The sequence below is a fragment of the Aspergillus melleus genome, assembly GCF_016097325.1.
Source record: "Aspergillus melleus strain CBS 546.65 chromosome Unknown contig5, whole genome shotgun sequence".
NCBI lineage: Eukaryota > Fungi > Ascomycota > Eurotiomycetes > Eurotiales > Aspergillaceae > Aspergillus > Aspergillus melleus.
The window spans coordinates 2,790,312-2,817,262 of record NW_025763374.1 but is presented as its reverse complement, the minus strand read 5'-3'; the positions used below and the strand labels follow the sequence as shown (position 1 = coordinate 2,817,262).

General features: G+C 43.2%; 4 protein-coding genes across 4 annotated transcripts; 1 reads left to right on the top strand and 3 right to left on the bottom strand.

Moving 5' to 3' along the window:
- Nucleotides 1-7,123: 7,123 nt before the first annotated feature.
- On the bottom strand, nt 7,124-9,584 carry LDX57_009343 (protein kinase family protein; the record flags this gene model as incomplete). The annotated part of the gene is made up of 3 exons (XM_046091070.1): nt 7,124-9,037; nt 9,133-9,386; nt 9,440-9,584. 3 exons carry the CDS (start codon nt 9,582-9,584, stop codon nt 7,124-7,126), a joined length of 2,313 nt encoding a protein of 770 aa, XP_045947047.1.
- A 2,444-nt stretch (nt 9,585-12,028) lies between these two features.
- LDX57_009342 (uncharacterized protein) lies at nt 12,029-12,334 on the bottom strand (the record flags this gene model as incomplete). Its single annotated transcript, XM_046091069.1, has 1 exon — nt 12,029-12,334. The coding sequence occupies one exon, from the start codon at nt 12,332-12,334 to the stop codon at nt 12,029-12,031; it is 306 nt and encodes a 101-aa protein (XP_045947046.1).
- Nucleotides 12,335-13,945: 1,611 nt separating this feature from the next.
- Nucleotides 13,946-14,571, bottom strand: HOG1_4 (MAPK protein hog1; the record flags this gene model as incomplete). The annotated part of the gene is made up of 3 exons (XM_046091068.1): nt 13,946-14,250; nt 14,309-14,387; nt 14,455-14,571. The coding sequence occupies 3 exons, from the start codon at nt 14,569-14,571 to the stop codon at nt 13,946-13,948; spliced, it is 501 nt and encodes a 166-aa protein (XP_045947045.1).
- Nucleotides 14,572-17,463: 2,892 nt separating this feature from the next.
- NIK1_3 (response regulator) lies at nt 17,464-17,940 on the top strand (the record flags this gene model as incomplete). Its single annotated transcript, XM_046091067.1, has 1 exon — nt 17,464-17,940. A coding segment is annotated over one exon (477 nt), but the record flags the coding sequence as incomplete, so codon positions are not given.
- Between the last annotated feature and the right edge of the window lie 9,011 nt (nt 17,941-26,951).

The following is a 26,951-nucleotide window of genomic DNA, read 5'->3' as shown; positions in this document are numbered from 1 at the left end:
GGGTGTTATCATCGAAGGTTATGCTAAACTGATACCCTTAGGGAGTAGGTGTATTGGGATCAAGCTTAACGTAGTAAAAGCGAATAGGGGGTGAAAAGGGACGAATGGGGACGAATGGGGACGAATGGGGACGATTACGAAAGGAGACCGGAAAGAATGTTTGTCCGGGCAGATATTCGAATATCACTGGCGCTGATTTTTTTATTTTTACCTTCTTCCACTTGACTGCCGTTATCTGCCTGGTCTGTCAGCAACATACCATGCCTTAATGAACCAGTCCTACGAAGTTGAATAATTATGGCTGCGACTTGATCTGATAGGTATAGTAGTCTTAATATTTAGGCGACTTTATATCGGGAATATACATGGTCTGGTGTGAGCCTTTGTATCGCAAGATTTACTGGTCTATGGTGTGTTAACATCTATATATCCTTCTTTTTATCTTATACCTAATACTTTGATTGACAGATTGGAATTCTCGGGTTGCTTATCATCTTCACAATGGTAAACCCGATATTCCAGGGCCAAAACTTTCGCATTTTACGGGCACTTACATTCGTGGTGACTGGCTTGAGGATACGCCACAAGAACACAATATATTTGGCCGCTAGGAGCTTTAATGAGGGATTTCCATACTGTACACAACCGCAATAATTAACTAACATATATTGGAGACTGGCCCACGCAACCGGCTTGACGTTCTAAACGTAACAATTGCTCTCTTAACTGATCGAAATAGGCACCAAAAACCGTGCAAGCACTGATTGGTCCTTCCCACTCAAGTTTTCCATCGCGGATAGCCATGCATAACCCCTTTGTCATTCGGTTCAACACGCTGCCCAGATCATTTACGACGTGAAAAACGGCAGAGTCGAATGAGTCCGCATTTCCTTTCTGGAAATGACCCATTAACAGAAGAAGTATACCGTAAAGGGAATAGAGTTGCCAAGACTGTTCAAACTGTATAACGTCTGGCTGGTTGTTCAACCATTCTTCTGTCAGAGTTGGGAAAGATTGGATAAGGATAAACAGTATGTTGTGCAGACTCGGCCGATCACTCTGGAAGCCTACCCAATAGACCGTGCGCACCTCATCAAGGAAAAGATGTAGGTCCTGCAGGAAGAATGCTGCCTGGACTTGCCGCGGGAGTACAAGACCACAGGCCACCTCGTGGCTTGCACCAGATAGTCGTCTTTTTCCATAATTCCAGATGTGCTCAGTCGCCGTACAGACCGGTGAGAATGTTTCTGGTATATCTAGCCGTGCTAAACATATTTGGAGGAATTTTTGAGACTCTTTTGATGCGAGATTTGGTTCCTTCACAGCATATGTGGCCAGCTTTACCAACACGCTCATAGCAGAAAGCTCATGAATACCTGTACCCCTAATAGTATGATGCAAGTCCTGCATTACACGATAGGTATTTTGGAAATTCACCATAGAGACGGTGGTCAACGTCGACATGGTAAGTCGTACTCCGATTCCGGCGAGAAACTTGGATGGATCGTTGTTTTCAAGAAAGGCCGCGGATAGTTGACGACCGGGTAATTGGTATTTATGTTGGTTTATGTGGTAGCTTGCCACCCCAGATAGTCGACAGGACAAAAGTTCGACTGTTTCAAGCGCTAGGCCTGGGATGGCTTTGATAAGATCCCTGGGAGTCTGTCAGTAAATTGATATTATGCAGCTGTCTGCGGTGAACCTACTGTATATTCTCACACATCTTATTCCTCAGTAAGGAGAAGGAATGTTTGATTATGAGCCGAGACCTGGGAGGCCTAGCTATCTTTATATCCTTTTGCTTCATCCTGAGACTTTTTACAACAGAATTTAAAATACGCAAGGCTGGCAAAAACTAGGTCCTTGTAAACCAGCCTCCTTTTCTCTTGATGCCGAGTCACTCCCGATGCACGCACTAGGCCAGGAATGGCATATATTTGGTTTCAGGTAATAAACCCCTTTTTCTCCTGTTCTTCACCGTCCACTGATGAGTGGTGAACTCTGGCCAAATGGCCACACCGATCATCCCTAAGTAATATACTCTAATCCCTATGTACACATAGACTGGCCTTGCGTAATGGCGCTCCTGGCTGCTCCATGCCAGCATATGAGGATGTTTCTTTTGTCTGATCACCGGCTGTGAAATTGAGAATAAATTATTAAATTCTGCTCCAAAGATAAGTAATGTCATCTTACTGTTGCTCTCATTTTTTACCCTTCTTATTTTTTCAACCGGTTACAGCTATTGAATCAGTAAAATATATGAAGAAAGACGTCCGCTAATCCAGATGCGTATATCAAGATATTGTATTTTTGGCAAAAGTCCAGATATTAGATATTAAAGCACCTTATGGCTCTTTTAAAGATGTGTGTTAGTGACGTATCCAAGGGGCGATAGGAGGAGGATACCTTTCGTTGGAAGAACTACATTCCGCAATTCTCGAAGTAAAGTTTATCTCAGAACTGTATCAGTGAACCGAGCGAATTGTTGGTTCATCGTCTTTTTTTTTTTCGCCTAGCTATTCTAAGAAAGACGCCGCTTCAAATATTCGTGTTTCGGGCCATGTATATTCCCAGGTCATCAACCGTGGTTTTGTTGGAATGGTGGCGCGCGAAACCCTGCGACTTATTGAAGGCATTCCAACAGCATGTTCCTGTCTTTGTGCCATCTCTTTTCTTGGCCGCTTCCATGGCACGATGCCGTTGTGGTTAACTACGATAAATTTAGCCAAATGCAGATGATTCCATGGTCTTGAGAGGGTCAGCAATTGAATAGTGTCGTCCTGACTGCGGAGACGAAAGCCTTATTGGATTATATTGGGAAATATCTTCGATTAACATTTGACGAACGCGGCTTAGCTTGCCCTAGTTAACTAACTAACTAGTTAGTTAACTAACTAACCTAACGTATTCAACGGGCGAGTGGTCCTCACGGGCGAGTGGACCACCTCTGTATCCCATACTAATTCATCATCTTTTGAGCTCTAATATCTCAACCAAGCCTTAGCTAATCTATTGTATATTTCTTAAATGAGTATATTAAAGTAGATGTAATCTTAATATCTAAATATTATAGGATATATATCTATATATCTCTAGGTAAAATATATTACGTTGTATTTTTAAGTAATTTAATTAAAACTGGTATTATAGTCTATATATTTGCTTATATATAGCTATAATGTAATTATATATTCTAAGAGTATATATATAGCTGTTCTCAATATCTTATTATAATTAAGCTGATGGTGGTCGAGATATTAGAGCTCAAAAAATGATGAATTAGTATGGGATACAGAGGTGGTCCACTCGTCCGTGAGGACCACTCGCCCGTTGAATACGTTAACTAACGTAATCCACAAGCGAGCCGCGGATACAACCGAACCGCGGATCCTCAATCAAGATTCCACCCTCTTTATTCAACGCGTCATATCTTCAACACCAAATGCAATATGCCTCCTTCTAAAGAATCGCGTATTCAGATGGCTATTTCAGCTTATCAGAAGGGTCAAATTAAATCGATATTACGCGCTGCACAGATTTTTGCAATCCCTGAAAATACTCTACGCGATCGACTCCGCGGTGCAAAACCACGATCAGAAAAGCGCGCCAATGGCCATAAACTTTCTCAACTCGAAGAAGAAACTCTTCTTAAGCGATTATTAGATGCAGATACGCGAGGATTTCCGATTCGGCCCGAATTCCTACGTGAAATGGCAGAGATATTACTTCGTTCGCGTCTTCAAAACCCCACAGCAATGATTGGAGTTAATTGGTCATATAATTTTACTAAACGCCATCCTCAACTACGTACACGATACAGCAGACGGATTACATATCAACGCGCAAAACAAGAAGATCCGAAGGTTATAATACCATGGTTTCAAACTGTTCACGAGACTATCCAAGAACACGGCATACACGAAGACGATATCTGGAATTTCGATGAAACTGGCTTTGCAATGGGGCTCTGCTCAGCTGCTAAAGTTATTACTGCAGTAGAGCGTAGTGAGCGGCCACGCAGGATTATCCAGGGTAATCGTGAATGGGTCACAATCATTGAAACCGTCAGTTCAAAAGGCATACATATACCACCAATCATTATACTCAAAGCAGGCAATCAACAGGCCGCATGGTTTCAAGAACCTAAGCTTGCTAAAGACTGGTGGATTGCAACTAGTCAAAATGGCTGGACTACCGATGAAATAGGTCTTCTTTGGCTAAAGAATGTCTTTGAACCCTTTTCTAGGCGCTATATGACTGGTGCAAAGCGCTTGCTTATTCTGGATGGCCATAGTAGTCATTTGACTGCTGAATTCGATGATTTTTGCATAAAGCATGCAATAATATGTCTTTGTATGCCTGCCCACGCTTCACATCTTCTTCAACCGCTTGATGTGGGTGTTTTCGGTCCACTTAAAAAGGCGTACGGGAAGCTTCTTGAAGGACGTATGGTTGCGGGTAATAATCATATTGATAAAGAAGACTTTTTATCGCTATATCCGGACGCTCGGGCTCAAGTTTTTACTTCTACCAATATCTGCAGTGGCTTCGCAGGGGCAGGACTTAAGCCATTTGATCAAGAGCGAGTTCTTTCTAAGCTTACCTTTCAACCACGTACACCAACACCATCACTGATTGAAGGGTCAATTTCCTCTGCTTTTCAGACTCCACAGAATACTCGCCAGCTAGATCGAAAGATACGCAGTCTACAGAGCAGCCTTAATGCTAAACGAAGGCTTTCTAGTAGCCCAGTTGCTCATATTCAACATCTTGAAAAGGCTGCTCAAATGGCGATGCAAACCAACCTTCTTTTACAGCAAGAAATCAAGACTCTACGAGCCGAAAATGAGCGAAAATACAGAAAGAAAGCAAGAAGGCGTGCTCTACTAGGAGATGATACTCTTTTATCTGTACAGGAAGGCCAAAATCGCGTTCAGCAGCTGGATACGCAACTTAATGAGCAGCCTGAGGAATCTACTCCGATGCCTCGTCGACGAGCTCCTGCCCGCTGCAGTGGCTGTGGAATAATAGGACATACTATACGAAATTGCCCTAGTAAATAGCTACTTTTCCATATATTTAGTTAATCAAATTTAATGGAGTTGGTGGTTGAATAGCTTCAAATAGTGGTGGCCATGGCGAAGTATCCGCGGTTCGGTTGTATCCGCGGCTCGCTTGTGGATTACGTTAACTAATGAGTCTTAAGTTATGTAAGCGAAACGAGCAACGCGCACTCGAGTATTCGCCTCACAACCCTTTTGCCTAGATTACCAAGAGACGAACCAATCTATTTTTTTTTTCTAATGAGAGCCAAGGAGGCCGAGGCCTACGGCTAGTAGGAGTGGCTTTCGCCCGGAGAGTCTGGATATTGGGTGCCATGAGCGAAGGCTGCGTGACGTTTCCCAACACCCTATTCCGATGCAGCTAGCCATCTATCATCTCCGTGTAGGCAATTGACCACATCAGGACGTATGTGTCAAGAACACTCCAGCGCTGATCAGTATTCATGGTTGGGTTCATTTCATAACAAAACAGTTAATTTCTGGAAAACGCCACCCTCTCAGTAGACCGTGTATTTAAATGCAACTAAATCGGCTTCAAAATGTGATATGTGCACAGAAATAAACCCATCTACCTTTACTTGGTTCAGAAAAAATGGTGTCGATGATTTTTACAATGGCTAATAAGCGTCTAATATCTTGGTTAAGTCTGTATGGGACTTGAACTAATGTACGCCACCCTAACTTACAACAAAGAAACCGTGGAGGTAATTTCCTCGCTAGAGCCTGGAAAGCCTGAAAGAACTGACCGGCTGATTGTGATTAGCCTCCTCGTTTCCCTCTTGATCAAGGCAGGCCAGCGGACGTGTAGCGCATACGCCCATGCACCAACCTCCAGGTTGAAGGCCGTCCAGCACTCTCCCCTTAACAAACGTCACGTCCATGATACGAAATTAACAGACTCCACCAAAAAAAATTCAAATACCCTACACTTATAAACTTTGTGCCATGGATGGACCAAGAACAACAAAGGAAACTGTTAGCCCTGGTAATCTCGAAATCACCCTAACCAAGGAATGTGTGGCCGGCCGGAGATGACTAGAATGATTAGATCGCCTTGCTTCAATTCAACCGATCGCTCAACCGATTGGTCCAAACCAATGCGATCCCAACACGTATATCGCATTATATCGCTCGTTGAAATGATCGATTTGAAGCCTCTAAAAGTGCATATTAATATTGGCTTCAAAATCGCGTAGTTCTAGTTGAATTTCAAGTCCTTCAGTCAGTTTGAATATGGTCATATAATTGGCTGATTTTTCACCTCGCTCGGTAGACCCACCGCGTATCTGCCACGGTCTTACTCGGCGATTAACCGAAACCAATTGCCCCACATACGCTCAGCCTTCCACTTGACCCTGCAGTCAGCGTTACACTGGCTAGTTACCATTTCCGTGTGCAGCAGGCGCCTAAGCCACACAATAGCGTAAAATCCCTCTTGTCCTTAGTTCGCAAATATACCGATCTCTATCTATGACTCTAAGGTTTCCCCCATATTGATTTACACTCATACTTCTATAGTGCTAATGTGAATGGGTTAATAGTTTTAAGTATTTTCATCTTTATATTTCTTAGTGCGCGTGCCACCTAATGCAGCTGAGCGGGCAGCGGCGAGCGGTAGAATCTTCGAGCCGTGTTTCTGCGGAGCGGATTAGTTTCTAGTAGAATGTGGATGTCTGTCCACATCTTCAACGCCCGTTTCCAGAACCGGCTTTGTGCAGCGGCAATGTGAGTTTCTGCTTCTGCCATACTAATTACAACAGTGAGGAACATTCCCACAATCGCTTGAGCTCCTACCCTTTAAACCCGGTTGATGTGCCTGATTGCCTTGTCTTTGAAAGCGTGCCACTAGGCATTAGAGGCATAGTCCACCACTGGGATAACGGTCGAGTCTGATCATGAGTTTATCACTGCCGAGGGCTATTTACTCGTTCAACGATAAATATCCCCAGAATCTCATGTACAATCAGCCCTATAGTTCAACAGCCAACTCTGAGTCATTCTGCCAGTTCATTCAAGGTCGATTGTCTAGCGACCCTCACGCTGTATCCAATGCTTCATCACGATTCATGGCCTTTCTCAGCAGATTCATGTTCTGAAATGGCGTCACAGTGCAAAAATGATGCTCTACAACGCTTTTCGTCCTCTTGTGCGCCCCGTAGAATAGCTTTCATCCGATCATACAATCCTGGGTCTTCCTTCGTCCATCTCCTTCCATTAGGAAAGACCACCTTGCGAAGTCTTTTGATGCATGGAATCAGCGGCTGGTAGTACTCTGTGAAGTACTCATTCGCGGATCTTACGAAGTCCGCTTCATCCGATATCTCGCCTTTCTTCATGCCAGCCAACTCGTCCGTATCCACAAAGTTCCACTTGTCAAACCTTGCAACGACTCGTCCTTTACCTGGCCCCTCATAATGGATGCATATCCAAAAGATCACCCAGAAGAATGATTCAAGATCATGCATGAAAGAATGCTTCTCGCCCAGAAGTGAGCCAATTGCCATAAAGGCCCTCGTACCAGTCTTTCCATCTGCTCCAGAAACACCATCCCGCTTCTCTCTGATCGCCAGATCAAGGTCAATCAAGAATGATGGCCATGAAGGGTTCTCTTTATCCTCGTTTATCATGAGGTTGTTGACTGAGATATCTCGATGAAGGATCCCTGCTTGTAGCAAAGACTGATGCCCTGCAATACAGCCTTCTAACGCGGCAAGCAGGGCCTGGCGAGTGCTTGCCTTGTAAATCGGTTCCCCATAGTCACGCAGGATGACACGCCGATGGACTCGATTTGGCAATGGGTTGCTGGATGCTTTGGTAGAAGATGCCGAACAAGATCGCTTATTAGGTGGCAGAGAGGCACCTGTTTGGCTAGAAGAGCGTTTCACACCGGACCTGCCGCTGTTCCGACCCCTTCGCGGCGCATCAGCTACATCTGTACCACTCGAGAGAGCCAATCGCTTCGGTCGATAATTGCTCGCGGTCCTGATGTCCAAGCCACCTCGGACGTTATCCTGGGCATCGTCAATCTTACCATGGACACAAACCGTCGCATGATGATAATACCGTGCAACGTTGACCACCTTTCTTTCCGTGGCTTCTTGAAGAAGGGTACCTTCTTCGTCGCGTTCTGTGTATTGCCATGAATCTTTGACAACAAATGGAATCCCAGGGTCCTCCTCACGGTGCGCTTTCCAGCATGTTGTTGCTCGACCCGCGATGCAGGGTGCCCGTTTCATCAATTTCTCGAGGACGAGCCGCTCGGTCTGGCCGTTCTGCTCTATCTCGATGAAACGCCGGCCATCTTTGATGGTGATCGTAGGGTCAAATCCACATTCTGCCTGGTTCATCCATAGAAAACCAAGAGTTGTGGACACAAACTGGAGACCGTCTTCATTGATATCAAACCGATCGGATGCGACTCCTCCCAGGCGGTCAAAGACCCATATTCTCATGAGGGATCCACATAGAGTAAAACCGAGGACAAAGCGACGGGTATCTTGGGCTGCAAGGATTTCCCTGGCGTACCTCCCCAAGTCAAGCCATGCTTTGGAAGCGGTGTCGGCAGATGGATTGGCTTTCAGCTCTCCAGGTACAAGGATCTGTGACCACTGACATCGGGTATCCTTGCCAGCGTGCGTGTCGCTCACGAAGCCAATGTCTAGTTTGCGCTCTGCTGTAGAGCCATGAATAGGCTTGTTGGGTTGTGCTAGTGGCCTTCGCATATGCATCGCATTTGGATTGTGGTCGTTTGAGAGCTTGCCCAGCTTTTCGCTCAGATCCGCAAACCAAGTCAAGACATCCTCCTGATTTGCATCTTCTGGCCATCCTTTCCACCCACCAGCGAAAAGAGCATCTCTGCCTCCGGTGCATTTTTTGAACACAGCGTCGGATGCAGATTGAAGGCCACTGACAGGTCCAAAAAATTTCGAGTGGAAATGCGGGAGCCCTACGTACAGAGGCCCAAGCTCAGTCTTGAGGACTCTGTCAATATCTTGGCGATATTCGGAGGAGTTTGCGAAGCTACTCTCTTGTGAAGCCAGGGGGTTTGTTGGAGGGAGGAGGCAACCGCTCGAGGAGGGGGCGTAGATTCCGCTGCGACAACATCCACAAGATTCCATATACGTTCGTCCGTCGATGCATCCACGAGGGATGCTTTAAGAAGTGGTTTGAGTCGTTCAAGGTCGAAATCATTAGAGGCGACGGCAGAAATGAGTCGAAGCAGGTCACTCCGAATGATCCCTCCCGAATTGGAGGGCAGGAGACGAGCGGCAGGAAGGATCTGAAGGGCGGCTAGGAGGCTGGAAGCGAGATCTTGCACATCTGCACACAAGTTAGCGAAAAATAATGAGTTATGATGAGTTCCTGTGCCTCACCCTCCCGCTTGAGCTGATCTACGACCTCATCTAGTGAGCTTAGGTCTTCGCCGTAGCAGATTAAGGTAAACGTGGCACGAAAGCCGTTCAGACCATTTTCGATAGGATGCTGAGCAATTATTCTCGATCTCTCTTGACCCAACATAGCACAATCCTTGTTCTGTGGCCATGTTGACTTCGAGGAGGGTGGGCCCATAAACAGGGACGACCGGGTGAAACATGAAATCCCGAGGTCACGTGGCTCGTTTGGCTGTCAGAACCCAGAGCTCTCGGGATCGGAATATTAAAATTGCCGAAATGTGATCGGCTGATCCATATCCCCTCAAGTTCCCAGATAGTGCGTGTGATACTATGCGCGTAGTTGAATTCTAAGACCTTCATCTAGGCGGCATACTAGTCTAGGTTCCTAAAACGATCGATAGGTGCAAATTTCAAGCATGGCTGCGACTTGATTTTAGACAACCTAGCATACCGCACGTTATCACCTGACGACCGGCCCCACCTGACGACCGCTTTTTCCCATACAAAATAACCCAAGATCACTAACTTTAAAGAGCTACAGTTCAACGAAAATAAGAGATATTGAAAAGATATTTTAAATAGATAATTTGTAAGGCTAGTTCTATAAGATTATTATAAAATATATATCAAAATCGCGTTATAAATATATATATAAAAGCTAAGTTTTTAAATAATTAAAGATAACAGTCTTTATATTATAATACTAAAGGATTAGTAGATATATATATAAAGAAGATACTATTATAAAAGTAAATAATAAAAAGTACTCTAAAAATAATTTTATTTATTCTAATCTTCTATTAAAAGGCCATGTTTCTGAAATAATTTAAATTTTAATAATTATATTAAAAATATGAATTCTATTGTAATATAAAATTAATAATAAAAAAATAAAGTATTAGCTTTAAAATATAGATATTTATTTTATATATTATTATAAAAAATATTTAAAAATTTATTAATTCAATAATATTTGTTTAGTTTTCTTTTTAAAAACTATCTTTATTTTAAAAGTTTTAATTACTAGTCTATAATAAATATATTTTTAAAATTTAAATAGCGTAAAGGATTATATTTATTTTTATTATATTTATTTATATGAAAAAGTAAAAATTACTGAGTAACTATAGTTTTATTTAGATATTACTAAGTTGTATTTTATATTGTATTTTTAAGATTTTAAGATAAATAATAATTAATTTAAAATATATTTAAGAGGCCTATATTTAGAACTTTTAATTTTAATTTTTTATATTTTTATATAATTTTTAGCTCCATTAAATTATTAACTTTTTTTAATTAAATCCTCTCTAAAATAGTTTATTCATTTTTAACTATTTATAACTAATAAAGAAGATATAATATACTTTTTAATTATAATTATAATATTTATATTTAAAATACTTTAATTATAATTTAAATACTTATTATATCCCTAAATCTGTATTATATAATTAATTTTTTAATTAATTTTATTTATTTGCTATATTTTATTGTAATTTTATACTTTTTTCGATATTTTTTAAAATAATATAATATATTATTTTAATTTAAGCGTATAATACCATTATCTATTTATTAATATTAAATTTATTAATATATTATTATTAAGTTAATCTTTTAATTCTTTTCTAAAAACGCCTATATTTAACTTGAATAAAACTATATAAGAATTAGTATAAATATTATATTTTTACTATATTAAAAAGATATAATATATTCTATATCTAAATATAAAATATAAATCTAATATCTCTTATTTTCGTTGAACTGTAGCTCTTTAAAGTTAGTGATTTTGGGGTATTTTATATGGGAAAAAGCGGTCGTCAGGTGGGGCCGGTCGTCAGGTGATAAGGTGCGGTACATCGCATAGATATTCAGATCTAGTCTTGATATCCCCATTTGAATACTCTTCTCTTATTCCGCTCTTACCCCCTCAAAAAATACTTTCTTGCGTTTTGTCAAGTTTGAAGAGGAAATTATTCCATCTTCTGGATTTCAGCACATGGCCAAAAGCTCGTATTGATGATTGGGGAGAGAGGACATTCATAATCTCGAACTGCCAGTTTCGCGACCAAAGAAGCCCTCCAGGAAGAACAAAAGCAGCTACAGGAGACGGCACTAGAGCCTGAGTATATCCGAAGAAATTTTTATTTTATGGATACTCGTGTTCGTACGATCCTTCTCGAGGATAGCGAGCACGAGCTTGGACGCCGCTCCCGAAAAAAAAATAGAGATGTGATCATCGACCTAGAACATCAAGTAGAGAAAAAAAATCACGAGTGCTTATGGACGAAAATTCCCCAGCAATTATGTGTAAAGAGATAAACACATAAATGAAATGGGAAAGGGCCTCCAGCATTTGACAAGTAGAGCCCGACGCTCATGTTCGAAGGCCATGGACAACCCCAGCATGCCTCCGCAAGTGCATCTCGTGCAACGTTCCATCTCCGACGACGCAGTTGGCGGCGCATCAGTCTTTATCATTCGAGCTGGCGAAGAGGGGACTACATCGTCATTGTCGAACAGCGCAGAGTGCTTCCGTCGTCCTCGAAGAGGGCCCCCCTCCTAAAAACCGCAGTATTGTATTCCAGCAGCAACGGCTTTATTGCACCGTGTCCACTCGTCCTCTAATGAATCGGTGGTGGGCCAAGTGAAGAACGTCTCCACGAGAAGAATCTGCGCCGGTGGAACTGCAAATTCTTTCCGTAATACCTCGCGCGCGGGCTCGTCACTGACAGCTCCATCGGTCAGCTGTCTTTTAATGTCAATTACCGCCTGTTTTCGACTGAAATCACGCCATATTTCCTTCCGCCGTTTTTCCTGCAGACGCCGACGCAAATTGTGGACTTTACGCTTCTGGTCCTCCAGCATCGCTCGCAACGCTGGATCATGCAAACAGCCGTTGCACTAAAACTCTAGCTCAAACTGTTAGCGTATGGCCGATTGCAGTTCCGGGTTCTTCTCCACTAATTCTCGGTCAGCGTCGCTTAATTAGCCTGGGATACATTGAGTTGGCGATGCCGGTATCATTGCTAGACACAGACCAAGCTCCGTACACCGCAATGACTGTAGAATGTATATCTGTCTATACATAGAGGCGTGAACTATCCCGACTGTAGTATTGGGTTGCTCGGTGCATAGTCTTGCGGGCGATTATACATTCGATCAATCGAGCCTAATCCTTCACCGCCTGTTTCCACCAATCTTCGGTTCTTTGTCCTGATTGTTAAATTAAATTCTTGTGTCGCAACAGTTGCCAATGGCGCTTCTCGGTATTTATTTTCCTATTTCTGTTAATAATTTGGTAGTGTAACACGGGCCACATTGGGATGGAAATGCGTAAAATCATGCAACTCTAATGTTACCGTGATATTCTAAGGGCCTTGATCGAGCCTTCGTGACCAGATCAAGAGCAGCAGAATTTCCCCGCTCATATGCAATACGGGGTTCCTTACCCACCTCGGAAATGTGTGGCTTGCGCTACATGAAGAACAACATCGCACGGACTCGTTTCTCCGTGGAGATATTTCCCTAATATCTACATTCATAGGGACAAATTTACATTTCCACGCCCGGAAAATAAGTTCTTGGAAGAGGCCGCGCATCTGGGGAGGAAGTGCAATGCCTTTCAGCTGGGCAGGAAACCGGACAAGACGCAACATGCTTTTGGCTAGTAGCGATCGCCAGGAAAGTGCATATAGAATGATACAGGGATCGACGATTGCTTCAGCACCGTTGTCCTCACTAAACCCCTTTAGAGAACAAGGCCAGTGTGGCATATTGAGTGTAATTTAGCGGCGTCTAATTTGCTAACTATCGAGACCGGTGCAAATTGAGGTTTCCACGGATGTGTTGCGCAATAGGACAGAGATATTGCGCACTCTCAATAGATATCAACTATATTCTCGGAGGATTCATATTCTTCCTGTCCTATGTGAGTCCTCAGAGAACCCCTTTGGCACGCACTATCGCGACCCCTATGCAACCGCACAGACGGCATAAAGCTTAACTCGAGCAATTCATTGCTGGCGTTATATTGGATGTTATTAGCTTACTTCCACAACCAGTATTTTGAAGAGGCATTGAAAAGCAGTGGTCTTTTTGCTTTGAGATCCGGACCCGTTCTCCACAAAAAGCCAGTTTGTGGCCGAGGGATGATATTTGCCTACAAAAGTGGCGTTCGCTTTTTTATGTTTCTAGCATTAATATCAATGCGTTAGGAGCCCTACAATTAGAGATAGGCCGCTAAAATGAGCAGCAGACACTATCTTGGCCTACTTGTAACCATCACATAACTGCTCAAGTTGATACCTGGATATTTGGGAAATGACGCTAACTGAAGTTTTTCCGTCCAATTGTATACACTAAGACTAAGATGCGCGTTCATCAACAATTTTCCATAACCTACAAAAATTCACCATCTCAGGTCCTTGAATTTGAATTTTACAGCTGTCTGGGTAGTTCAAGAAGATTCAGATAGGCTCATATGAACTGATCGGAGCTCGTGGAAGTTGATGATTTCCGAATAACTGTGTGCGAATCGTCAGTACTCAAACCGGGAGTGCTGCTCAATAAAGATAGGGTGGACAGTGTCTCCTTGCCGTACATCATAATCTTCCAGATATCCGTAGGCAGTTCGATGTGATCAGATAATTCGCAGAGTTTCTCTGTCTCGGGCTCATCGGTAGGGTCATGATATGGCTGAAGGTACGGGTGAGACAGAGCTTCTTTTGCACAGATTCTCTTTTTGGGATCAAAAACAAGCATCGATTCAAGAAGGGACACCGCTGTAATGTATGAGGTAAAAACATAAAAAAGCTTCCTCGTGAAATCGAGTGTGCTTACCGTCTGAGCCAGCAGTTCTAAACTTGGTGGCTAAAGGTTGGCGTTCCCGGCGAGGGAGAGATTCAACAAACCGAGACGTCTGCGGCCATTAGAACAATTTAGAATTTAGCGAGTACGACGGGATGCGAAAGAGAATCGGGACTTACATCTTCACTACGGAGGGCTAGGTTCAAGTAATCTGGCGGAGTGCCGAGAAGTTCAATGATGACTGAAACTTGATCAATGGGCTCTTTTCCAAAGAATAAAGGTCTCTGTTCCAGCATCTCCCCGAAGATACACGCTACACTCCAAATGTCGAGTTGCTCATCATATATCTGCCAGGCGAACAAGGTTTCGGGGCCTCGATAAAAGCTTGCCGACTCATAAGTTGCTTGTGATAATTGGCGAGAAAAGCCAAAGTTGCAGATCTTCAGATCACCCCTTTCATTGATCAGGATATTGCTCGGTCTGAGATCAAAATGGATAACACCTGCTGAGTGGGCGTATTTCAATCCCCGCTGGAGAAAGTCAGATCAGATTCAATGGCAGTACTGATCCAAATTCACGCACAAAAATTTGGTACAAAAAATACTGAATATACTGAGGATCTAATGGCCTAAATGCTAAGAGCTCCTGTAGATCGGTTGCCATGTTCTCAGTTACCAAATAGCTATAAAATGTTAGTTAAAGATCGTGCAGGAAGCAAAAGGCTTGCGAGGTATACAGTACATATCATCTAACGGGGACAGAAAGATATCAACTAGGCCGATAATCTGTTTATGGTTAGCCTATAAAAACAACGAGACTCTGATTTTGAATAAATTGACATTTTCGTGCCGCATCTTCGTGAAAAGTCTTATTTTTCGGTAGATCTCACTCGATAAGTGCGCGGCGCAGAAAGGGTTTGGAAACTTTTCAATGACGACCAATAACCCTGTCGGTTCGTCCATTGCACAACTAAATTCACAATTTTATTGTCAGCCAGTGATTAGGATACTGCTCTGTGATCTCTGCACTTCCTAGTTAGTATGAAATAAGGAAGGTAGATTGGCCACAATACCAGGCTATACGGGTGGTGCTCCTTTCCACAAGCTCCGGGGCTTTATATCTGAGGCTATATAAGCTTCTTAATTTATTTTGCTACATCAAAAGAACACTGTACCTGTTTATGATCTGAAGGTGCTCTCGAGTACCCGAGCTTGGGCGAGGTCCAATATTCTCAGGCTTGGATAAGTAGCACAATAACACTGGATGGAAGCCTTGATAACGGGGAAGATAACGACGAAGTATTCCCTGACCACTTTGAAGGATGAACAGGTAGTAACAAGATTGAAAGTTTAGGAAATAGCTGCGGGAATTAAAGAAAAGACCCTAGGATATTTTAAACTTATAGGACCAGGACCTCCTGGTCACTAAGAGTGATGTCATTAAGCAGAGTGAAATAATCGTGATTGTTTCTGACTGCGTTGAGTGGCAACTAGTTCGCCGGTGATCTAAATAGTACGGTGCATGAGTAGTTGTGTAAGTGGCGACTTTACACTGCTTTCATAATTGTGTTTCTAATCTCACAAAGCTTTCTGGCTCACTAACATCTTCCTGACATGCCTCGCCCTGTAGTAGTCCTCTTTGGCTATTAGGATCATGGCCTATAAATCTTTCATTTGATCTTAATCAGCCGCGTTGGACTAAGAAAGAGGAGTTTCAATTTATATGTTTGTTTCCCATAGAGGCATGTTGATAGTTAAAAGATGATAGTTTGCCCTCTTCCCACGAGATCCTATCGTCCTGAACTCTCGGTCGTAAAATCTTCTAATTTTCTACCACATACCACGAAATAGAACCGCGAATAGGGTGCCTCATCGGAGGGCATATCTTGTGGGATTACCTATGGACACTTATCTATGCACCCTCAACTTAATTATTGTCTGCCGTGTGATGAAACATAGTATGCATGTATGCATGCAAGCTAGAAGCCATCACTTCCAAACAGCCACTCCCAGACATTGAATATTATTTCCCTCCCCCTAACCTTTCCCACAAAGGCTACAGGGTAACATTGATGGCTTATCAGGTATTATATGCGATCAGCAGACAATCAAAGGATATACCGATGAGTCATTCCGCCCATGTAGGGATCTTGCTTATTCCTTCATTTCCCACACCGCAGCCGGTGACGTTTTTCAGTCAGGTCCTCCGAAGATCAACCAATTATGTGACTAAAACAGATCGATCCTATCGAACTTTACTTCCATTCCCAGTAGTTGCAATATAGAGCAATTTCTAACCTTGACATGCCACGAAGAGAATGCCGTCTCTACTTCATTTCTCTTCTACGTTCGTGGCTTCCTTGCATCCTTAAGGGATATTGTCCGAAACAACGTCTCCAAAGTCTCGGTTCATTTGAATTTACTCATTGAACGCGATTTTATATCCGTTCCCACTGAATCAATAGTAAGCCTATAAATTGAGTCTCCACAAGAAATAGATGCCCACGTTAGATTATTACTACCTCATAATAGCAAGTACCTCCATCACTGATTAAACAGGGCGTTAATCGCGGTCTAGATTCAGTCGCACAGGGTTGGACTGCCTTTGCATGCAAGGCGGGGTCAATCAATTAACCAGTCGCAAGATGAGGAGGGCTAGTTCCTTTATCTACGTGTCACAAAAGAGCCCACCCTTTCACTTCCCATGGGACTTTTCAGTCCGCACAACTGTCAGTCAAAATAAATTATCTCAAATCTTGTCGAAAGGTGGCGTGGACCAGGATTTCAACCAAATAAATGTGGAGTCATTACGGCTGGATCTTGACGATCATTGGTTTTCACACTTCCTCAAAAACAGGGATTCGATCTAGGTTCTGGCCCCCCTAAGGTTTCTGTACAACGCGAGTATTTACAATACATTATGCTGGTATATTCTTCGTTGCTTACATGCTCTGGAAATGCGGTGGTCGTCGAGCCAATGTGATTCATTTAAAAAGAAAAGCCACTATACTAAAATGGCCTAACCGTTATGACGTGATTCTGTTCGACTCGATGGAATCCATAATGCGCCTGAGAAAATTGGATCATTTCCGGTCTATTCCAGCCGTTTTGATAGGGAAAAAGTTATCTGTTGGCATGAAAGCAGCTTTAGATCTGAGCGTCACTTCATACGTGACTACACCATGTCAGGTGATCGATCTGGCCAACGGTATTCTCCCTGCTCATGAGAGTCGACCTGCTCGGATTCATACCCGACAAACAAATTCCCTGTCAATCTTACTGGCCGAAGACAATGAGGTTAACCAGAAAGTAGCATTGAAGTTTCTTGAGAAACACGAACATGTAGTCACAATTGTCGAAAACGGCCAAGAGGCTCTCCAGATGGTCCAGAAAGCACGATTTGATGTGATCTTAATGGACATTCAAACGCCTGTTATGGGTGGATTTGAGTCAACAACTCTAATCCGCCAACATGAGATTCTACACGGTCTATCACGCACTCCTATTATCGCTCTTACCGCTCACGCGATGTTTGGGGATCGAGAAAAGTGCCTAGCAGCTGGGATGGATGACTATTTGTCGAAGCCGCTAAACCAAAACCAGATGATGCAGATGATTGTCAAATACAGCAATTCACTGCAGGATGCTTCTTCTGTCCGGGGATGATCTACAAAGATCAAGTCTCTCGACAGTATGATTGCAGTAAAGCATATTGATTTCTTTCTAGTTAATATTTGTTGATTTGGGATGAATCCGTTCCAGGAAATCAGAAAGAAAAGGCTTTCTGAAAACGGGATTGGGGTTTTCAGAGCTCAGTTTCAGGTTTGTTATTTTCCGAGCATATGAGTCGCACAATGGCATCCTCTGTGTGATAGTTCTTTAGTGTTATTTACATTTTGTTGCTTCCAAATTCTGTGAAATCCCACTCTCACTATACATAACAAGCAAAGGTAGTGGCATGGCTACTGATTAGAACCAATGATGCCCCGAATACCGGCAGAGGAGTGTAAAGCTTGAATATTGTCACTTGTCTGCTTGTTTACTGTAATGTAACTCTTACTACGACTAAGGTCATGTTGAAAAATCAGCCTAATCAACAGGCAGTTGAATTGGAAAAGTGTCCTGGAGGACAGCCCTTCGTCATCGTATGTACTGAAGTAAACAGTGGAAACGAACGCAGAAAGCCAACAGTCTTAAGAATTCTAAGTGCCCCTACTAGCCCTCCAGTTTATCGGCTGCACATTTTCCGTAGAGAGCTCGACGAATCCGGTTTTCCTCTGTGGGCATTACTATCCCGTCTGGACAAGGAAGAATAATCGCATTGACTCTCGAATATTTCACGTCAAATTGCTCTGCTGGAAGTCAGACAACAAATCGTACTTGTGGATAACAATGGGAAACGCACCTTCAAACCTCCTTTCCTGTATAAATCTAATATAAAGAAGTTGCTCAATAATATCCGGCTCTATGCCAGGTCTTTTAACAGTTACCAGAAAATTTTGAGCTCTGACTGTTGGATAAAGATCACATAAAAGATATACTATAAACCCGCGAAGGCCTATATTCGTTGATTTAGCAAAGGTATCACGTAAGCATGAAGGGGTATATACTTTGTATATTTAAATACTGTTGACTGCGAAAGGGAATATCGCGAGGCCACCACCGTGGTTGGCAGCCAGACTGATACCGAAACAATTTTTTCATTTCTGGATCTACACAGGACACAAAGGCAGATGCAATAGCCCTTAAGCTATTGAGAGGTATCTTGCTTAGTAATCCAATGTAGTAAGAATATGAAGGTGGGTAGTAGCATTCTGTATAACCAAGGACCTTCTTCGCGTCAAACACCTCATTGGAATCCTTGGGGTGAGATAGTGGAGTCTGAACAAGAACTTCCGAGTCTGTCGAACAAATTTAGCAAAAGCTGAGCCTGCAGTTATATCTGTGACATACCGATTCGTTTTTCTTTGAAATGCTTGATAGATCTTAAGACAGCGAGAATACCCTCGATGTTACGTTCATCATTGCCGGTCAATTCTCCCCTTGGCAGATATTGACGATCGGTGACATTTTCATCTCCCATAAGCTCTTGCGCAAAACACCAAACCAAGTACTGGCGTGATTCAGAATCATCTATGCTCAAATATACTTCAGGAAACAAAGCATATAATAGCAAAGCGCAAGCCTTTTTGGAGAGTCTTTGGACACTGTCTCCGAGAAAGAGTTTTAGGCAACAGTTTGCCCTCACCGGTGTAACTGGTAGAGTGGTTAGATCCGCTCTAGGGGCTTGTGTGGCTGACTTACCATTATACGGACAATGGGAACAAATAGGCGTGGCCATCCCAAAGCCAGAGTAAAATGCAGCGTTATGGCTACCACTAACGTGCCAATACTTGATATGTAGTCACTTTCCACGGCAACTACAGGTAAGAGGTGGCCGCTGACAGACTTAAAGTATGCTGCACGCCTGGAGATTTACTTGCATGGCTTTATAGCCATAAACGCATTTCAATACCTAGCTCGTTTTCAGCCACTTTTGTAAGTGGCTTGTACTTTCTCATCATCCCATCCAAGCCCGCTTCTGGCTGCTCGACACCGAGGGTCAACTCGAGGAGGGAGGAGAAGAAAATACGCGAGCCACCGTGTACCACTTGATAGGTCGATCTGCAGTGATTCCGTGACAACTCACGCTCAGCTGTCGTTCCTTGTACGACATACGGACTGCGTAGTAGCTTTCTGCCTACCTGTACACAGACTGAAATAAATTGTTGTTAGGAGTGGCTTCGTAATTGGTTATCCGTCAGTCTTGACACACAAAATTCGACGGACCCTAGTCGCTAATTTTGACTATGATTCTGCATCTATATGAGAAAATCTACAGCATTGCAATGCTGGAGTCCTATTAGGAATATTTTGACAGGGAGACAGATACAGTACGCCAGTTTAAGGCAGATAGTGAGTCACCACAGCTGGTTGAATTGGCTTGGACAAAAAGATGCAAAACTAAACATATGGGGCTCAGTCATCCGACTCTTTCTTAAAGGTAGAAAACGATCAAAGTGGGAGGCTGGTAAACCTAACGGTGCACTGACAGTCAATGGCAATAGTACTACAGTGGTTCCGGGAAACGGTGTCACCACCTACTCTCCTTCCTTTTCTAAGACCTCGTTCCCGAGGCATACTATTCCATATGTAGCTAAGCGGCTAGTGACATATATCCACTTATGTTTAGAGTAGACCGCTAATCCGTTCAGCTGTGGGGCATCCTATCTTGGCGTTGGGCTCTGGAAAGAAACGAAAGAGTGCAAGTGGTGACACCGTTTCCTGGAAAGGCTGTATTGTCGATATTATGATAAATAGACCAATATTATATCTTTATTTCCAAAGAGAATACCATTCAAATATTTCAGTATTTGAACCTTTTTCTCGGAGTGAAGATGTGAACTGCCTACTATGACTAGCCCAAGCCAGAAAGGACTTGTAAATCTGGTCTTGGCTCAAGACTATCATCAATTTTATCAAGTGGTAAAGGTAATTTGAAAAGAGGTTAGAGCCGCAGCGTCGAAATCTTTGCAACTATGAAATTGCAAACTTTGTTGCAATGACCCGTTAAGCGAACCTGTTAAGCAGGGGGAAGAGCTTCCTTCCCTTCTTCCCACTTTCCGTCCCATTTCCATTCGGTCAATGCAGTAACATACTTTCCACGCTGGAAATAGACCCGAATGTTCCGGTCTTGGTGGCGTCCACGACATACCGCCGCTACCTGGCTTCCTGGCACGCATGGCTGGTCAAAGTCCCCCTTGCCCCAACTCTCAGAACTGTAGGACATCTCTTTCATGCGATTACCTTGATCAACGTAATAAAGCCGGATTTCACCATCACCGAACGATGTAACAGCCAGATCGGTCCGGGGGAGAGCTTCTTTGATTGACAACTTCCCTTCTTCCCATCCTTTTTCATCTGAGAAACTCTTTTCCACGATATCCATGTGCTCATTCTGACAATAGAATCTGTGTGAACTCAGCAGCTGTTCAGACATTTCTCTCTTCGCAGATACTTACCGTATTGCAAGACTTGAAGTATGGAACGAGACACATGCCATTCCGGTCCCTGGTAGGGCTCGGCCGATGTTGGTCATCTTTGACCAAGAATTTTGTTTGTCTAGAGAAGAAGTGTCAGCATTTGAGATTTATGCACCGAGAGTCATTGTAGTCTCACCATTGCAGCCATACTCTTGAATGGTATTGTCCATCATTTGAACATACACTCGCATGTGATGTTCGGCTTCTCGAGCAAGAAAGCAGGCAGACAGCATTGAGTAAGGCGCAACCTTAATGGCAAGCTTACTAAGCTGCCCATCGTGCCATCTCCCATTTGAATCCCTGCAAACCTCCTTGACCATGTTCCCCTCGGCAATAAAAAAGACATGGATCATCTGCGGTTGATGAGAGATAGTTCAAGAAGTATAGATAGAGCTGTCTTTACCTCATCAATGTCACGGGAAATAGCTGCTATAGGAGTCCCTAAGACCCCACGGGCGATGGTCTCTTTCTCAGAGCCGCCAGACCATCTGCCATCCTCATAAGCAATTTCTCTGATACCACCGAACGTATCTTGAGTGTAGATACGACTCTTCTCGGCCGTTCTTAATGCGGCAATTGCGCATCCTGTTGAACTTAGTCAGCTAGAACATACGAGAAGGAATATTTTCCATCACTAACGGAAGCGTATCTGCTGAGCTTGGGCAAGACTCATGACGGACTGATCAATCTCTTCGCTTGTGTATTGTTTGGAAGGGTGGATGAGAGATTTTGGAGAAGAGCTGGCAAAGATTGTAGAAGACCAGGGCTTAAATAGTACGCTTCCGAGAGCACTGGGACGAGTTGAGTGCTATTTCTCCTCTCGACAATCAGACAGGTTTGTAAGAATGTTGTGCTCGCATTCGGTAAAACAGGATCTTTAGTGATTTGATACCAACTCTTTATGCTGCATTAAAATTTGGCGATGTTGTACACATGCCCGTGGCTACCTTGCGTATATCGGTGGCCGACTGATCTGTCGCTCACCGAGCATTCTGTGGAACCTACCTCGGAGTAAATCAAGAAAGTCTATTTGGATAAAACGCTAATGGATAATTGACGTGTCCAGATCCAAACTTCAGCACAGTTCGGCTACGTTATGAAAATGACTATCGCATCCTTTCGGACTTGCTACCCTTTCAGGCAACCATCGCCCATATCGGTGGCCGACTGATCCGTCGCTCACTCAGTATTCTATAGAATCCACTTTAAGGAAGAATTTATGGAGAAAGGGATGATTCAAAATCGAGTCCCATTTGTCAAGGCTCTAGTGACAATCTAGTATGACACGACAATGAAAATATTGTTGTAGAATATAGATCATCGCGTCATCATGTCTCCAAGGTCATACTATTTTACGTGAACTAGTCGTCGCAACACCTGCACTTGTATGGTTGGACCTTTATTCCGTTTATTATGCTGTAGCCCCTACCCTAGATTTCTACAGTAGTAATATGTAATGGCTGTAGTGTAGCCATACTTATATCAACAAAGAGCTCGGGTAAACTACTGAAGCAAGCAGAACGCCATATTAAATAGCAATGATTAACATTAGCAGATTAAGAAGTTCGTACGTTTATGATTGTTAGTATATACCCCGCATCCACTGCCGGAACAAATGTCAAGAAGTCGGCCGCCGATGTTCAGGTACCAATCGGAGAGAACGGATCAAAACACCGAAACTAGTCTGGCTGGTTAAAACAGCAACGAAGCTTATGTTGTAGTCTTGTTATTGATTTGGGGGCATGGGCATCCTTTTTCGTATTACTGCATAGAGTCATTTTCAGCAACTAAGGGTGCTACATACATTTGTTAGCACTAACCCAGATTGTTCAGGGGGGATTTAATTCAGAGGAAATTAAACACAGAAATTGACGACTTGATTAAAAGAGTTCGAAGTAATCTTCTGGCTGGGTCCAAGCCTGGCCATAATGACGGTTTTGCTGTGAGCGGAAGTGTGGAATAGTCATGGGAAATAAGGTGTCGCGCGAGGCAGATATCAAACGTATTCTTTCGCGAATGCAAGGCTCGATGGTTCCGATGCGATTCTTGGAGTTATTGATTTGGCTAAGATGTATTTCTTGTATGGAACTGGAGAATCTTAATGCAGGTAACATGTGGTATGCCGATTACAATGACGAGGGCATAAAAATCAATCAATTATTGTGCCATCTATCCATCGAGACGCCTCGAATCAATTTCTGCTCTCTTTAGCCAGGGACTATTCTTTAGGACTTTAGATAATTAAAACAGGCGCAGAAACAAGAGCACCCATCAAGAAAAAGAATGCTCTTTTTCAGCACACCAAAGTTCAGTATCACGAAACCGTTTATCGGGAGATCATTAAGAGGGGTGCAGCACTTCTAGATCCCGCGATGCTGTAAACCATAAGGGACGCCTTGATGAATTCACAGTGGCACAAAAAGTCGCAACTGAAGCATTTATGAAGGAACCGGGCCACGGAGTCAGTCTTGCAACCAAACGACTGTCGCATTCATACTCTGGAAACGGTCTTTCGCGATGCATAAAGCTGGCATGGATCGACTTCTATATCGTACGAAGGTCTTGGACGACTTCTGCAAGAGATATAATCTAGAATGTGGAATTTTGCTGGAAGAAACGCCTCGCGGCTGGGAAGAACAACTGGAGTTCATTCGATATGGTATGATACTAGAATACTTGAAAACGTTCAACGGCGATTGTAATATTGAAATAGTAAATCAAGATACTGATAATTTCAACACGTCGCTGCAGCAAATAGTATGATACCCCAGAAACAACTAGCTATGGAATTTCTCTGGTTAGGCCCCCGTAGGATGCTCAGCACCAACACTGTCGGGATATATGCTTCTGTTAGAACAACCCAGCTGTATGCCAGGCTACGGCTCGGTTCTTGTGACCGCCCAGGGCCGGCGTGTAAGATCAAGGGGGTATTTTCGAACTAGATTGAACAGGAACAACTATCTATATTATATGAATCAATTGAGTTTTGCTTTAGAAGTATAACACTGTTCACGTCGCTGTGTACACAGCACCTAGCTGGTGGTTCCAACAAACACATTCTTCGAATTCGATTAACAACTTGGTTTTACCTAAGGTGAATGCTTAAAACTCTGTCTTGTTTCCGGCATGACTTTCTGCAGGATGAAGATAGACTAGTTACTGTGCTTTTGTGATAGAGCGGTATCCAGGTTCTTTGATTTTTTAGGAGTTGGTGCCAGAAGCATCGCAGCGCAGGCAGCCTGACAAGTTCCAAAGGCTGCACTGCAGGCTATTATAGATGCTGGTGCAGAGGCTCCAATAGTTGCTCCCCAAGTAAAGCCTGCTGCTGCTGTTACTACAGCAGCACAACCGGCTTGACAAATGCCGTAGGCTGCAGGTCCTGCATTGACACCACGTCACACATGGTGAGAGCACAAACAGCCAGATAAAGTGTCTTCATAGTATAGCTGTTGTCAAGTTATACTGTAGTGATAGAAATTAGCAGAAACAATCTCCAGTCATGAAGCATGCAATCATTAAAATAATTAGTGGGGAGATTTTGTGAGATATTTTTGATCATTTACGGGAACATCAAAAAAGGATAAGATTCAAGTACTTTAAGATACCCTGCTTCCTGTGCAGGTGCTTCCTCAAACCCCAAATGTGCACCCCAATATGACATCACTGAAACTGAGTTGAAACTTAAAGATGCCAAATCAAGTAGCTCCTTGTCGTACTCTTTTTGAAGAGAAAAAGGGTCAAAGCACTTACTAGCTTTGTCCAGGCACAGTAATAACGACTTACGATCGCGAATAGGCATATTAGTGTTACACGGCTGAGCGAGGCGGAGTAAAATCTTACAGCTTAAGAATATTTTTTGTATGACAATCTGGAGAGCGAGATGTGATGATGTCAACCGAGTTGAGATGCTATCCGATAAAACGAGTGATAAAAATTGCCGGAGCTTCTCTGGTTCGCCCGACCGGCCTTTCTATTTGAATACTTTAGATTTTCATTGGAAGGAAAAAGAAGTTCTTCCTAAGAGGGTCCTTGACCTCGTCTCCGTACAGCTTCGACTGTCTGGGGGTCAAATTCATGAGCCGGAGGAGACTATTAACCTCATTCTCAACCATGTTGATATGTGGGCCACGACTGACGGATAACCAATTACCAAGTCCCTTGTCCGAACAGTTATTTCAGCCCGTGTATAGGTAGGCGGAAGGCTACTCCAAAATCCATATGTCGTATAAGGAATTCAGCTGTTACTGGACAGTTGAGCGTGAGTTGTCACAGAATCACTGCAAATCAATCTATCAAGTGGTGCACGGTGGCGCTGCTTTGTTCTTTCCTTGATCCTCGAGTTGATCCTCGGTGTTGAGCAGCCAGAAGAGGGCTTGGATGGAGGGAGTTCACTAAACTGATATCAGATAGAAATGTTGATCAAGAAAGAAAAAGCGCGATTTCATTACCAAATAGGAAGTTACTACCCAGGGAAGGAAAACAAGGCTCCACCCGGAAATCATGCGTTTCTCCACAGTGTCTGGTCGGACGCGACCCGCATTGGCAGCCGAGCAGATCCATATTGAAAGTTATGGATTCGGAATTTGGCTTATTGTCATAGGGTGGCAGCATCTCAGTAAAAGAACCATTCATTGTCGCAGCTTAGATAATATATACCGCATAACTAACTAACTCCTAAGTCACTGCAGCATTGAGTGCTTCAGACGGAATAATAATAAAATCAGCAAAATAAGCTTTATTCTGGACAATCAAAAAAGGCTCAGTCTTTGAATAACATGATTAACCGTATTAGCGTCCCCATTTGAATCTAACAAAACAGCACAGATAGTTGCCTCTATGGTAGAAGCGAGCGTGCCATCTGGTTACCCCCCCCTGAATTCGATATATCGTGAAGAAAATATTTTTCCAGACGAAGTTCCCTTCCCTTGGAGCTTAGCGTCTTATTACACGCGTGTTGCCGTACGAACTTTTTCTCCATTCTCTGTATTAGAATTAATTTCGGGCTTTTTGATGCAGGACGGCGTACTTTCCTGTACTTGTCCCAGTGTTATACCAGTTGCTCAAAATCATCATTGAGGGAACTGCGTCTTCAAGCAAAGCGAGACGTTTGTTGCCAAGTGGATCTGCTTGAGTATTGGGATTTGAGACCGTTGATCCAGCTGACTTTAGTGTATCCTCTCGCAGGCTGTGTGTTCTGAAGCTATAGTCGATCTTTTGAAACTCATCTTCAAGCGCCTGTCTGTCGTTCATGCTTGACTTGAATTGATTTGCTCAATAGGGGGGAATTTTTGAAGAGTTGCAAATGCTATCAAGAGACTTTTCCTTATTAATATATTCTGAGATATTCAAACGTTCCTATGTGCTACGGGCAGCCAGTAAAAATCTCTCATTATGTTCAGTCGGTCTCTTTGTACATCTGCACGGTCATCCTGCCCCGTAACACAGCATCTCTCAGCTACCGGCCTCGACCGCTCACCTGACGGGGGAACCTCGCAGAATGGTTGTTGGGCGGTCAGTATCGGGTCTTCTGGTCACGGCATGGCCCACTCACAAATCGTCAGGAATACAAACACAAGTTCTCCAAAGGGAAGGTTG